At 38.9% G+C, this 14,272-nt stretch overlaps 1 protein-coding gene across 1 annotated transcript in view; it reads left to right on the top strand.

The window, feature by feature from the left end:
* The window catches only part of ADCY8 (adenylate cyclase 8), a 131,891-nt gene extending 119,001 nt beyond the window's left edge, over positions 1-12,890 (top strand). Inside the window, exons 15-18 of the mRNA XM_086609564.1 lie at positions 1,479-1,625; positions 8,487-8,579; positions 10,801-10,915; positions 12,403-12,890. Coding sequence (XP_086465690.1) covers positions 1,479-1,625; positions 8,487-8,579; positions 10,801-10,915; positions 12,403-12,890 — 843 coding nt within the window. The remainder of the gene's footprint in view (positions 1-1,478; positions 1,626-8,486; positions 8,580-10,800; positions 10,916-12,402) is intronic.
* The last annotated feature ends 1,382 nt before the right edge of the window (positions 12,891-14,272 follow it).

Raw genomic sequence — 14,272 nt, 5'->3', positions numbered from 1 at the left:
TTGCTGAGGGTGCACTCAATCTCACTGTCTCCAAAAAAGATGTTAAACAGCACCAGCCACAATACCAACCCCTGAAGAACATCACTCATCATTGGTGTCCACTTGGACATCAAGCCCAACTCTTTGAGTGCAATCATCCAGCCAATTCCTTATCCACAGAGTGGTCCATCCATCAAATCCATGTCTCTTCAATTCAGAGACAAGGATGTTGTGTGGGACAGTGCCAAATGCTTTGGACAAGTCCAGGTAGATGACATAAGTTGCTCTTCTGTTATCCACCAATACTGTAAATCTGTCGCAGAAGGCCACCAAATTCCTTTTACCTTGAGACCAAAGCACTAAAATTTCCTAAAGGACATTAAAAGGAACAAAAGAAGCAGATACTCCAGGTCAGAATGTCATAACAGAAGTCACAGAATTGAAAGTATGCATCACTGGCTAAAACTACAGAAGTTGAAGCTAGAAAAAAAATAAACAAAGGAGAAGGCATATGGTTGTGGTATATTAACCAGTAGAAAAGCATACCAACAGTCATGGGGGGCTCTGTCCTTGGCATTTTTAAAGTTGAAATTAGTTCTGTTCCTTAAAAATTTTTTGGGTATATAGAAGAAATGGCCACATTTTCACATATATAAGGACAAGAACCCATCCATAAATAAATCTGTCATTCAGCACCAGAGTGAATTGTATGAATAACGTAAGCGGAAGCTTATCCCAGGGCATACCTTACCCTGATAGCCTCCTGTGTCCGATCTCTTATAAGCTGCTTTCTGTCCCCACTTTTGTTTCTCCCTCTTTTCAAACTCGAACAACAGGAACCTCTCCCAGAGGTAACCAAAAAACTCCATTGTCACATTAGGAGAACCACAGTTTACTACAGAGTAAGGGCTCTCTGAAAACTTGTGAATAAACAAACTTGTAAAGAGCTGCAGGGATGTGAAGTATAAATTATCCACCAGAAAATGTGGTAACTGAGAGGACTTTTTACAAAGAGGTCATGTTAGACATTTTAAATGGCCTCATCTGATCCCTATTAATCAACAAATTTAGAAATACATTGTCAACTGCAAACATTTATGAGACAGACTTAAACAATAGTAATCACTAGATTCCTTTCACTTGCCTAACTATGTGTGATTCTCCGGTATTCATACTTGCAAATGAATCCTTCATTTCTTCAAATGCTTCCCCAAAATCAAAATGAAAAGTTCTGTTTCATTTCTGCTCATGTAGCTCCCTGACCTCAGAAGCAGAAAGAGCAGGCTTTCAAAGCAAGGACAAACCCTGCATGTAATCCATGATAAAAATGTGAGAGCTGTGAGCCTCCTCCTGTTGAACTTGGCTAACAATAAACTAATGTCAACTGCCAATATAAGGTGTTAGATATGGAAAAAATAAGAAACCTATTTTAACTGCAACCAATTACATTCTCTTTCCTATATTATCACTTAACTCATTTTTCTTCATTGTTCTTTTAGGAGTTATACTCTCAGTCCTATGATGCTGTTGGTGTGATGTTTGCTTCTATTCCTGGATTTGCTGACTTCTATTCCCAGACCGAGATGAATAACCAAGGAGTAGAATGTCTGCGCCTGCTGAATGAAATCATTGCAGACTTTGATGAGGTAATACCAGCTACTAGAGAAAATCTGATAGTGCTTAAACAATGAATTCCCAAACACCAAATATGTCATCCTAGATTATCAAATTTAGTAACTATTCTGATTCCAACAATTGTCTGATATTTTTACTCCAATGACAATTGTCTATTTTGCTTTTTTGCATTTAGTCTTGCCAAACTTTGGTCTAAATGACATAGTGAGACAGAGAGTGAAATCAATAGTTAAGTAACTATAAGTATACTTAATATACTTTAAGTATAAACATGCATAAATAAAAGCACAATCTGCTCCAGCGTATCTAGAAGTAGAACATGCCTTAATTCTGTAGAAGAAAGAAGGATGAAAATATTTGCAATAGTTCTGGAAAGTAGTCATCTAAATCCAAACAGACAAAGATATTGTTTTGAAGACATTGGTTGAATGAACTCAATGAATGTTAAAGGTAAAACAGTGTCCAGTTAAATGTGAAGCGCACAGCTCAGAATCAAATGTCAGACAGAGAATGAAAGGTGGTGACATTAACTGAGGAGACTTTTGTATGTTATACAGAGGTAAATAGAGTAAAGCTGCTTGCTTTACTGAGGAATTCAGAGGTGAAGTGATTTTTTTTTTAAAAAAAAGGAAAGGACAGAAACGAAAAAGAGTTTATTTAGATATCCTGTCCAGTTGATTTTAGAAAGAGAGCTGAGGAGGGGGTAAGGTAAACAGTAGAAGAAAAGTCAGATCCCTGATGTAGCTATTGAAAGCAAGGAAAAATTGGAAAATGAAGAGGAAATCAGGAGCAAGTTGGATATTTTGTATTGCCAGCTAGTTAGTAAGGAAGCTTAGACAGGTGTTATCATGTCCTGCAATGAGCCCAAGAGGAATTAAGAAAGAGGACAAAGGATAGACCAACAAAGAGCTTTGAAAAACCTGTAAAACTAGGAAGGGTGCAAAAGTAAGGCCAAAATTACCCAGCACGGGGAATTTTAACCTATACACTGTGGTGTTCAGGAGTGCGTAGCCCTCCTGAGATCCCCAAGTGGTAGAAGCAGCATCTAATGCATCTCTACTTAAAAGTGAGATTGGATCTGAGTGCTGGACTGGAATCATGCAGATGGAAAAGGGAAGGCGAAAGGGGGAGGTGGTGGTGGTATCACTGATCTGTGACTTTGTTTTTGGAGAAGTTGTTTAAAGAAAAAGTAGGAAAATTATATCCTTTTCAGAATTCTGCTGAGCAAGGCAAGATTAGCACTAAACTGGGTAGCAAGGGAGAGGGTATATGGATAGCAAGAACTTGTTGAGAAACTGTAAAAAATCCTACCCAAGAAACTCATGTTTCTATTTAATCTCTGTTTATCTCAAGGAATTTTTTAATACATTTCTCTGTTGTAGTAGAGTATCAAGTGGAGAAACGATAGGTATCTTGTCAGCTTAAAATTAAGAACAGAGGAGTGAGTTTGTTCCCTCAAAAGATGCTGGATCTGGATCTCGCATCCCATATGAGCTATGTAACAATGGAGCAATTCTCTAAAACAGAAAAGGGAAAAACTCCACTTAGGTTGTGATTTGAAAAAAGAGATCATCTTTTACTTTGGCTCTCAACTCAAAAAGCGTTAAGAGTGCAGAAGATTGAGTTCTTGAGAGATGACAAGAAGGCATCTTGTCATTGTTGTGAAGATTTGCATCTGGACCAGGAGTCTTTGCATCTGGACCAGGATTTTGCCCATAGATAAAGCATATAGAAATTTTTTTTCCGAAAAAATGAAGCATTAGCAGAGTTCAGACCTCTCCAAGGTTTAGAATACAGTTGAATGAAGACATGAGAAATCAGTGGGTTTTTTTCTTTTTTTTTTTAATTTATTCAGTTCTACCTCAGCTCTGCTTTAAACACTGATCTCTCTTTGAGGATCTAGCCTAGAGTTTTTGTTTTGTTTTTTACTTTGAAGAATAAGTAACTCCCAGGGTTTCAGAGGAAGGTACTGAAGGAAAAGATGAAAGTGGAAGGCACGCTACTGTGAAAAAGAGATTAGGAAAAAAAAAAAAAAGCTTCTTTTTTGTTTTGGGTTATTTTTTAAATTCCATCCGTAGCAGCAAGTACTTAAGGCCTCTCACAGGTTTTGAAGAATTTATTTGCAATTTTGTCCTCTGGTAGAAGTTATGTTATCTTCATTTCATAGGTGGAAAAAAAGGCACCAAGGCAGAGCTGACTTTCCTGAATTTTTTTGAAAATAAAGATACCTGTGCCCACGCCAGAAGCTAGAACCTAAATATGAACCCAGATCATGGTGTTAATTGCACCTTCATCCTTCCTTATCCTGGGCCTCTGCATGGGGAATGATCATAGAGTGGTAGCTCCTAAAAAATGGACCAGGCTTAACGTTACCAGACTCTGAGAGACAATGAAATTGAGAGTTTATCCATATAATTGGTCAGATACTAAATTACTAGTGGGAAATAGAAGAAGTGGATGCATCCCTGTGTATTTTAGTAGAAAGCAAAACCACTTTTCTATTAGAAGAGCTGTCACCTGCTAAGCTCCTGCACTGCTTTCCCTATAGGTATAAATACCTGCTTCTTATCTCTGAGATCTTGCAGAGATGTCAGCATGCTTCTTGATTAATAGTTTTGTTTTTCTTTCCAGATCTGATTAAAATGATTATGGCTCAAACTTAATGCAAAGCCTATTGCTATGAATTAATTTAAGATATTTTGTCATGCACATTCATGCAATCTTCACAACAAAATTCCATTGCTGCCATGGTGATTACTGAAGACAAGTTTTTCATCAAAAGCCCTAACACAATATTATATTCAGGCCCCTAACACCTGCTCTGTAATTAATAAAGGACCTAATTAGGGACTATTTTATGTCCCAGACATGTTTAGTTGAATAATAGATATATTCTTGGTACGGGTAGTGAATGAAATTACGTGATCCCCTGCTGACTGCTAACCTACTTCCAGCATGGTCATGCCACTAGTTTATTCTCTCTAAGCAATCTGAAAGATGATATGCCAGACAGAACAACTGAAGTGAGTAATCCTACTCATGGAAAAGGAACCAGAAGTCATTTCAGGTATGGTGTTTCAGGGCCAGCAATGTTTCCATGTAACTGTTGACTGACACTACATGATGTCACTATTCCTTGTTTTTCATGGTTTTTCTTGCCAAGATTGTCTGCTGTCTCAATACAGCTCTAGAAGCAAAATGCAGGCGAGCACCTTGAGAACAGAGCAGATCTGTTAGCCCTGGGAAAACTTTGCTCCTCAGCATCATGTGAACACCCCTGTAGAGATACTCAAATGTAGAATTCTTAGCACAAGAGCATAAGACATTGGTACCTTGTGCCATTTGAGATATCCTAGGTGATTTGAGACACCCCCATGGGATCGTCAGGTCGCATACTGCACTGTCAGAAAACTCATGCTTTTCCGGAGCAAGCCATTGGAACTTTTTCAGGGAAGCATGCTCTAGGTGACACTAGACATCTATGTTTTGAGAACTGAATTGAGTTCCTAATCTCGAATCAGATTCTACACTAAAAGTTGCCTCCTTTCCTCACATAGATAGCAGTAGGGATGCTGTATCCATAAGTCCAGGAAGATGTTTTTGAATGAAAGCAGTGGTAAAAATTGACTTGGTTTGGAAAATGTGATAGGTGCTCAAGAAGGAGACCTGGGTTATTTCTTTCTTCTTTTTAGAGGAGTTTCCTTGTTACTACAAAATGGAAGGCTTACAATCCAGATCTGTTATTTGGTTTTCCAGGTAATGGATCTTTGTTAGGAATACAAAGCCAGTCAAACAAAAAATAGTGCATGGTGGAACAGAACCTGCCATCAACAACTACACAGGGCAGGAGCCCACAAAGCAGTCAGGTTATGTCTTTCTTAGGGAGCCAGGGCAACCTGGTCCAAAAGTTGGCCTCAGAGAGCAGGTGATTGACTCTTCTCAAAGCACAGCCTTTACTCAGTTGTTTTTTTTTCCCTGATGGCTCACAAATCTGTTGATTTCCAAATTATCTAGGCTTCCTGTTGACTAAGTCAGAATGGGAGGTATTGGTTTCTGGACTGGCAAGAAGAGATTTGGTTTTTTATTTGACATTTTATTTGACATCATTGTAGAATACAGTTATATAAAATTTCTTTTTTTGTACCCAAGCACAGTAGTGCTGACAGGAACAGTTCATACATCAAAAAACCAAACATGAACATTGCAAATCTACTTTTATAATTACCCATTTTTTATATGACTGTAGTCTTAAAACACATACCGAACTAAACTCCCATTCTTAGAGAAGTTGCACCAGAAAAATAATACTGGGGCATTTCTCCTGAAGATTACAAGTCTTGAAGAAATTATTTTTTTTTTATGTAATATTCTTTCTAGTCTTTTTAATCTATTGTTTATGTATCTTAGTCATGTTACAGTTGGGATTTGTGCTTTAATAAGAGCTTTCCAGTTCATGGGCTCTTTTTTCCCCCATTTTCTTTATCCTGCAGTGATTTACACAGCGTTTATGACAACAGACTTTAATATATTATGTTGCCACAAATAGAGGTTTCGTCAGAATGCAGGATCCTGCTTTCAGACTTCACTGATTAGTTTGCAGTTGTGTGCCATGTCCTGGAACATTCTCTTTTGTACTACTTTGTACATGTTTCATTACATGCCTATATCCCAGGGTCTGACCTCCGTATGACCTTGGCTGTACATGAATGCCAGCATCAAGCCATTAGTTGCTTTTCAGATATCAACCACATTCTGGTGTCTGAAAATGTTCCCTGGCCTATCTTGGTAAATGAGCAAGCCTATTTAAAATGTCATAACAAATAGAAGGTGATTTAGGACTGAGTTGGAATATCTTTCCCAATATCAAAATCCATCATCTTGTCATACAATTACACTCTGTGAAGAGTGTAATTGATATATAAACCATTATTTGAAGAAGGAAAGAAGCTATCTAACAGACAAGATAAAGCAGGAAAAAAATAGGGATTTGGAAACAATAATGAATGAGAAGAAAAAATATAACTTGAGATTATATCTTCTTAATTGCCTCACAGCAAATGGATTCTTTCTTTCTTAAAAAGAGTCATTTTAGATATTTATCGTATATTTTAAATTACTGTGCTGTTTGCTTTTGCTTCCAGCAACCAGCTGGAAATGAAAATATAGGCTGTTTTTAACCAAGAGCATTTTCTCCCCTTGCCCACACACCTGGTGCTCTCAAACTGCTCACAAAAGCAGAGCTACAAGAAGTGATCTTTTCCTTTAAGAGAGCAGTTGGAAGAGCTGCCCTTGTAGGAGGGAAATGTAGATAATGGGCTTTTCTGGCAGTTTGAAGAAAAATGAGAAGCAGGTCAAGTTTTTGGACTTTCCTGACTTGGAAGGGAGCCATTAACCATATGGCTTTGTATTCCCTGCACACAATGCTGTGCAGCCTCCCATTAGAGACAGATGGTGCGATATGTGTACACGAACAGCAAAGCTTCCGAGACCCCGGCGCTCCGGCTGACGTACGCTGTGGTTAGTTCAATGGCAGGGGATATTTCGTGTTATGCCTTTGGTATGTTTCTTCCTTTGAATGAAATAATCCCTTTAGTTTTTAATTGACAGGAAACTCAAACCCACAAGATGGAAAAAGAATGCACGACAGTGCATAAAAAAAAGGGGGAAATGCTTCATTAAATTTTTGCCTGACCACAGTAAGAGTTTTTCTCATTTAAATTCCAACTAAATTGAGCCTTTGGAAATGAAAGTTTGAAACTCTTTTTCTCTGTGATCTGGGTTTTTTCTTCCAGCACTGCTTAACTGTATTGATATGTAAATTTATTATATTCCATACTGCTTGTCACAAAGTTTCCCAGGATATTTTGGTATTAACATCAGCAATACACATTTTTAAAGCCTGCGATGAGGTGGTACGTGCTCATATCCCACATAAAGCTCTATTGTCATTGATAGAGTTCACAACCTGAAGTCTGCTTAGGTGTCTCAAGGAGTGTAAGGCTCTGGCTTCCATTTCATGGAAAATCCAAAGTTAAACTGTGAATAGGGACCAAACTGTAACTCTCACTGCACTCTGCTTTAGTCACTAGACTAAATTTATTCTTCCTCTTGCAGATTCTCAATCTGGCAAGTTCTTTATGCCTACTTAGCACCTATAGCTATCCCAAAAATATGCAGGTGTTTACCATTTCCCATTGATTCCTTGTATTTTTTGCAGAAGGGGAAAATACGTAACAAAAGTGCAAACTGAATGGCCCAATGGACATACCAGTGTTAGGTCTGACAGTAAGTAAAGGGAAGCATGGGAAACAGGAGGACTTGATCTCACATAGAAGTTCTTTGCAGCCAGCTACCTCCATCCATTGACTATGTAAGATGGTTAAAATAGTTATTTTAAGAAAACTGAATTCCCTTTAACACTGGTCTAATCACCTGAATTGTTGCTGTGGCAGCACTTAATTTGCAAACTGAGTTCCTCCAAAAGAGATTTAAGAACACTTTCAAGCGATCAATTCTTCTTATACTCACACATACATACACAGAGAGTTTATCTTCACTAATTTTCAGTGATTATACCTCAGGAAATGCAGGACTCATCAGCATTTAAATTAGACTGGAATATGCATGTCTTGTATTATCCATTATGTGATTTACCCAACAACTTTACAGAGCACAGCAGAATTTAGGTTGAATGCACTTTGTGAATAGTTGATGTTGCAAAGAGTCCCAGCTCAGTGTGCCCCAGAACCCAGAATGAACTGTGCACCATGAACAACTGAAAGATACTATGAGTGTCATGATTCATTTTGATATCTGCAGAAGCATTTTGCATTAAGAATTCCAAAAGTAACTGTTTTTTACATATGTATTAGTTACTAGGTGAAGAGAGATTTCAAGACATAGAAAAAATTAAAACGATTGGCAGCACATACATGGCCGTGTCAGGATTATCACCTGAAAAACAGGTAAGTTTCCTTTAAGAAGCAAAGCTTTTGATGTGTCTGACCATTCCTATTAGAGAATATTTGTGTTAGTTTGCAAAAAGAAAATAGACATTTGAGGCTTATGGCAGGCATCAGTTGCACTTCTTGATGAATTGAAATACCATCTTGTGCTCAGAACAAGAACCATATGGATTCTTTCCTACAATTTAGGTTTATAGGAGAGAACAAAAAAAGCTCGTTTCAATCACTCTGATGTGAATCTAGAGCAGGTCTATCTATATCTTCGGACATACCACTATAACTCAGACTGGAGTCTGGCTAACAGCCTCCAATAATCTACAAAAAGAGAGGATCTATTAAGTGACACCACAGTTATGCAAGTGTAAGGTTGCATGTACAGATTTTGTCATGATGTAGCTGTATATCTACAGATAGTGAGGTAAGCTATACATCAGAAAGAAAGTAGATCCTTCCATTCAACTGAAAGACATCACAAAGCCAGAAGCCTGCACGCTGCCTTCACTTGCAGAGGTGCAAACCAAGCTGAGGAGAAAATCAGTCACAGAGGACATATGCACAATCACAGTCATAAACCTCAGATAAGCCAGATGAGAGAAATCCATTCATAATTACACCCAAGAATATGACTGGAAACAAGGTCTCCGAAGGAATAAGACGAGGCTGTAAAATACATCCAACAAGAAGTCAGCTGTTGCTGAAATCTGTCTTGCTTGGCAACCGGTGCCTCTCCCCAAGGAAAAAAAGAGTGAGCTGCCCCAGATCGACCACAGAGTGGGAATCAGATCTGCCTACATTGTTTGCAACTGCCAGAAAAGCAGGAGCCGGATTAGTGTGAGCTTTATAAACTATAAAATTTCCATTGTTTGTTTAGAATACATTATAAAACATGTGGAGTGTAACTAACTGAGCATCTCCCACCTACAGAGTAACAAGTGATGCTGACAGCTAGAAATCCACAAAACTAGGCATTCATGAGATTTTAGTTTGTTCCAACTCAAAATGCTTCTGTGCAGATACGAGCAAAGGACTGAACATCAGGAAAGTAGCTGGTTATAGCTAACCCCTTCTTTTGACTCTTGATGTGGGTAAAAATTCAAAAGGAGAAAACCTTTACTGCATTTCCAAGACTGATTAACTCACCCTTTTTCTTGAACTGTAATATCTTAATGGGCTTTTTATGTATATTTTAAATATACTTATCTTCATACATACACGTCTATCACCTTGTCACCATCTAAGAGGTAAGAGCTGCTGAGGAAGGTTGGCACACTGTGAACAGAAAGAAGCTGAGGACAAGGACTGAGCACGGTGTGAACAGAACAGGGCGATGCCAGGGAGATGCTTATGTTCAGTATTAAACACTGAGGAATATGAAAATTGCAAAGGGCTGGGCTGCATGACCCAGGTGGGGCTTGCAATGCTTCATTCTGGAAATTTGTTTAATGAAAGAATTACCTGGCTCCAGAATAGATGAGATGACATCATACCACTATTGGGCTAAAACCACGGCTGTTCCTTACTCCACTGCCTACTCAGAGAAACAATTAAGGAGTTCTCTGTCCTCCGTTGAGCGTCTCTGACCCATCATCTGTTCTGTTGCTGTTCTGGGAAGACTAAAACCCACTCCTGGTCTCCATCTGTGCATCAACTGCCTTGTAGGAACGGAAACAGAGGAGAAGGAGCAGGGAATGACTTGACTGCTCTAAGCAGAGGCAATTAACAAACTACAGAATAGCCTTTTCTCTCCCACTTAACCAGTCCCAGGTTGCCTGGCTTGCCCTGTTGTTCCCATCACTATTCTATCCCTGCAAATTACATCTTTCACTTCTTTCATTCTACTTCTTGCTTACATGAGTCATCCCTGGTTCTCACTAGTTTTTGTCCCTTGTACCTGAGCTATCTCAATCCTCTCTATAACTTCTTTCTCAGCCTTAGATAGATTTCACATGCCTTATTAATTCCCATGATGGCCTGTCACATTATTGACAGGATATTACTTTCTTTGGTACTCCACCCTAAGCTTCTCTCTATCCAAGTATACGAGTGTTGTAATATAAATGGGAAGCGTTACCATTAATAATATCCTACCTCTCTTGAATCTAGTGTGTTGAGACTGTTCTTATGAATTCCAAATTCAGATACTTGGCACTTGGTAGGGATGGGTAGGTGCTGGGCAAATGCAAAACTTTTCTAATCTATTGGTTTATATCTTAATCCTCAGCAATGTGAAGACAAATGGGGGCATTTGTGTGCCCTGGCTGACTTCTCCATAGCTCTGAATGAAAGCATACAAGAGATCAACAAGCATTCGTTTAACAACTTTGAACTCCGTATTGGTAAGCATAGGTCAAATATGAGAATTAAATGGGGTTTTGTCTGCAAGGATTCGGCTCTGTAAGTGCACCCCAGGAGTGTTGCAAGGACATGTACGGTTTAAGAGACTCAAAATATTATATCCTCTGTTTTCAAATTGACGTAATCCCAGGCAAAGTTAGAAATGAGAAATACTCTGTTTGCAGAATATGAGCCCTGATTTGGGAACTGCAGGAGTTCTAGGGTTTAGTTAATTGTGAATGGGTAGCATAATTAAGCTACTGTCTTTAGGAAGTCTGGCCAAGAGCCCACAGATATAACACAAGAAGTGAACTGGGCATCCTAAACCTAACCCCAGGCTTGATACTGGCTTACACGATCTCTAATTAATCTCCTTGTCTTAGATTCCTCTTCAGTAAAGAGGTACCAGTAGCTTTTCCTAAACGCTGTGTGTAGTACTTTGGTTTTGCACAGAAACTGAATTCCAGTTCTGACCTGACCAGTGGCAGCAGCGCTGAATTACTGTGATGGGGAAATTACTATCCTAAATGGGATATCCTGGATGGCTACTAGGATGGAACATGGGAAAAGATTGCCTGAATATATGGCACATAGCAGGAGTAAATCTGATGGCTTCTCATGTTGACTGGGTCACTGGTCAAAACCAAAAACCACCTGGAGACACATGTCCTTTACAGACAACCCTGCCATAAAAAGCTGAAGTATATTCATCAGTCATAGCATGGATGGTAGCAGCATCACTATCTGTGATCTGCACTTCCTAACACTTTTGAACAGAAAATTCTCAGTTCCCAAGATTTCCTGGTGATCATTTATTCCATTTTGGTATGTGTGGATCACTTGCAAAGATTTCATAGAGCATGATTGAAGCAGTATTTGGAAATCATTTCTATCATCAATTTAAGAAAATATTCTTAAAAAAAACCCTAAAAAAGTAAGAAACTTTTCCTAAAGATATGTTTTTCACTATCACTAAATGCATTCTTAAATCACAGCTATAGAAAAAAATAATCTCTTTTATGTTATTGCTTGTCTTGAATTTATTCAACAATCTTGCAAGATACAGTCTTTCAATAACTTTGCAGAATACTTAAATATTTTCACTTCATACAACATAAGAATGTAATTTCTTGGCTGTGTAGCACTAACAAGATTGCCTTCAACAAGTGTAGACCCAGAAAGATCCTTCCAGAGAGATCTTTCCTACTACATAAGAATCAGTTTGCAGGAGCTTTGGCAATAGTACGCAGAACACAGATGATACGTAAGTACTGTGCTTCCACTGAGACGGACATCCTGTAAAATTACTCTGTGGATTTCACTTTTCATGTTTTCCAGCTTTTCAGGCTTTTCTTTTTTTCTTACTCAAGCTTAGAGATAAGTGTATCTGTACAAAGCTTCATCTGGTTCTTAAGTGCAAATATGGTTTTCAGCTATTCTTGTCAAACTGGCCGTCTGTTCTCAATTTATTTTATTTTTTTTTTAATAGGGATTAGCCATGGCTCTGTTGTAGCGGGAGTTATCGGTGCTAAGAAACCCCAATATGATATCTGGGGCAAAACGGTTAATTTAGCAAGTCGAATGGACAGCACAGGTGTTAGCGACAGAATACAAGTGCCTGAAGAAACGTATCTGATCCTGAAGGACCGGGGATTTGCCTTCGACTACCGAGGAGAGATTTATGTCAAAGGTATCAGTGAACAGGAAGGAAAAATCAAAACATATTTTCTTCTAGGAAGAGTTCAACCAAATCCTTTAATCTTACAACCAAGAAAACTGACTGGACAGTATTCATTAGCGGCTGTTGTATTAGGACTTGTACAGTCTCTTAACCGGCAAAAACAGAAGCAAATCCTTAATGAGAACAATAACTCTGGAATCATTAAAGGACATTATAACCGGAGGACTTTGCTCACTCCCGGTGGATCTGAGGCGGCAGCCCAGGCAGAGGGGGCTGACAAAACTGAATTGCCATAATCAGCATTTTGTTTGTGTTCTTTTTTTTGTATTTCTTTTATATATAAAAATAAATATACAAATAAAAAGGGTTTAATTTTTTTTAGAAGAAGTGTGATTATTTTCTGGTATGATATTGTGATGAGACTCAAATATCTACATTTTAACAAATGGTGTCAACATCTCTCCCCCCAAGCTGTGATTAACCTCTAAACGTCCAGACAAAGTAGCTGCAGGCCACCAGCCAGCTGTGCCAGCTATCTGCAGAAAGGGGCAAGAATAAACCTCTGACTGGAGGAATTTAGAACGTAAGTCTTGTAGGGAATTAATGACGGGGAAAGGAGGGAATACTGTCCACACTTTTTGTGTGAAAGCAAAGGCATAAGGAGATTGAGTAGGTTCTTCTCACCTGTAGTTACCTTCAAGTAGAATCATATACATCTAAGCTAGTTGCCTGGTCTCCATAACAGTCAGAGAAAAGCTAGTCAATACAGCCAAAGGATTTTAAGGTGTGGTATCTGCTCAGAGGTGAGGATCTGTGAGACAGAAGAGATGGCTTTTGCCCTAAACCCACTGATTCCTTTGTGTCCACTGGCTGTGGGCTCTTAAAATAGCCTAGGGTGTCCTTCTCAAAAGCAGGTGACTCCACTGTGGACAGATAAATTGCATGTTGCTATCCACCTAACCTCTTGCACCCAAATCGGAGGTCAAGGCTTTCCTGTAGGCACTGCACTATGTCTATCTTTTGGTCTTGTTTGGAGGGCTCAAATACCCTGCAGTATCTTGATCGGCTCAAGAAACCTATGAACGGTTGACAGAATTACACCTTGAATGACATCTGGAGACTATAGCTGATTCTATTGTCCAGTCAAGGAACAAATCACATTCTCTGGAGTCACTTTCCAGAGCTTAGCTCTTAACCCAATCACCAGTCTGAGTTCTTTCCAAAACAAGGCTTGTCTGAGGCTGTAAAATGAGTACGTGTCGAAGCACAGTAGGAGATAAAGCTCATTGCTAAACTCCTTCTCAGTCGCCTCAAGAGGAGGAGAGGCAGAGATTGAGGATGCCTAAATTATTTGTGTTCCAGCTCAAAGACAGTCCTGCTGGGATGCTACCATGGCACAACTAGGTGTTACAAGCCCTGCATCAAAAGGAGAATAACTTTCTGGGGGATGGCTAATCAACTTTTCCTTGGAAACAGTAAATATATAGCACAGGTTGCTATATGCATCGGTGCCACGATTGATACTGAGCTGTAAAGCACGCAAATGAACCTCTCATCAAGTCCGTATGCTCAAAGGAGCTGGATTTGTCTCAGTAAATATTATCTTTAAAGTGAATCACAGATGGAAGCAGAAGAACATGTAATCACACAGTAATCCCCAGATGAGACCTCACACAAC

This window comes from Tauraco erythrolophus, chromosome 3 (assembly GCF_009769465.1).
Source record: "Tauraco erythrolophus isolate bTauEry1 chromosome 3, bTauEry1.pri, whole genome shotgun sequence".
Lineage (NCBI taxonomy): Eukaryota > Metazoa > Chordata > Aves > Musophagiformes > Musophagidae > Tauraco > Tauraco erythrolophus.
This window is presented reverse-complemented; position numbering and strand designations above follow the sequence as displayed.